Here is a 758-nt window from a genome sequence, read left to right on the forward strand (position 1 = left end):
GAAGTTGCTAAACTGCAACGAGGGCGTTGTATGTTTCATCGCAAGAGCAAGAATTATTTATGGACTTTGCCTTACATTCATAGACGATGTATCCGAGAGAGTTCCGATAACCCCAGGGCTTTCCCTCCGCCTCCCGCCAGTCCTTGCTGAAGCTGCCGCGAGCGAGCGACCTGCTGGGGAAGAACCAGATGCTGTTCGACCTGGGCTTCCCCGACGACCTGCCCGAGGCGCGGCTGCGTCAGGCGATCGAGGGGACCGACCGCCTCTTCGACCTGGTGATGGTGGCCGAGCGGATGGACGAGTCGCTGGTCCTGCTGCGCCACCTGCTGTGCTGGAGCCTCCACGACGTCGTTGTGTTCGCCAAGAACGCCCGTCGGAAGGGCGTGAGACCCGCCCTGGACGCCCACACGCGGCGGACGCTCCGAGAGCTGAACGGCGCCGACGCGCGCCTCTACGAGCACTTCCTGGCCAAGCATCGGCGCGCCGTGATTGACTTCGGCGTCCGGAGGATGGCGCGCGAGGTGGCCGCCCTCAGGGGCCTCCGCGCCCGCTACTTCAGGGAGTGCAACGTCGTCGAGGTCAAGGGCGACGAGCCTTTCTTCCAGTTCCGGGAGTACTCGGGCCTCGTCTCCTCCTACGTGACGGCCGAAACCGCGAACCAGACGTGCCTCCTGCTGTGCCTGCCGGAGACGCCGCTCGTGGACCTCGTGCGGGAGAGGCAGCTGCGCGTCGGCGGCCCGTGAGGCTTCCGGGCCTCC

At 65.6% G+C, this 758-nt stretch overlaps 1 protein-coding gene across 1 annotated transcript in view; it reads left to right on the top strand.

The window, feature by feature from the left end:
• The window catches only part of LOC119588817 (galactose-3-O-sulfotransferase 3-like), a 3,653-nt gene extending 2,907 nt beyond the window's left edge, over positions 1-746 (top strand). The window contains exons 4-5 of the mRNA XM_037937464.1: positions 84-88; positions 141-746. Of these exons, the coding sequence (XP_037793392.1) occupies positions 84-88; positions 141-743 (608 nt within the window). The 3' untranslated portion in view covers positions 744-746. The remainder of the gene's footprint in view (positions 1-83; positions 89-140) is intronic.
• The last annotated feature ends 12 nt before the right edge of the window (positions 747-758 follow it).

The sequence above is a fragment of the Penaeus monodon genome, chromosome 24 (genome assembly GCF_015228065.2).
Source record: "Penaeus monodon isolate SGIC_2016 chromosome 24, NSTDA_Pmon_1, whole genome shotgun sequence".
Classification (NCBI taxonomy): domain Eukaryota; kingdom Metazoa; phylum Arthropoda; class Malacostraca; order Decapoda; family Penaeidae; genus Penaeus; species Penaeus monodon.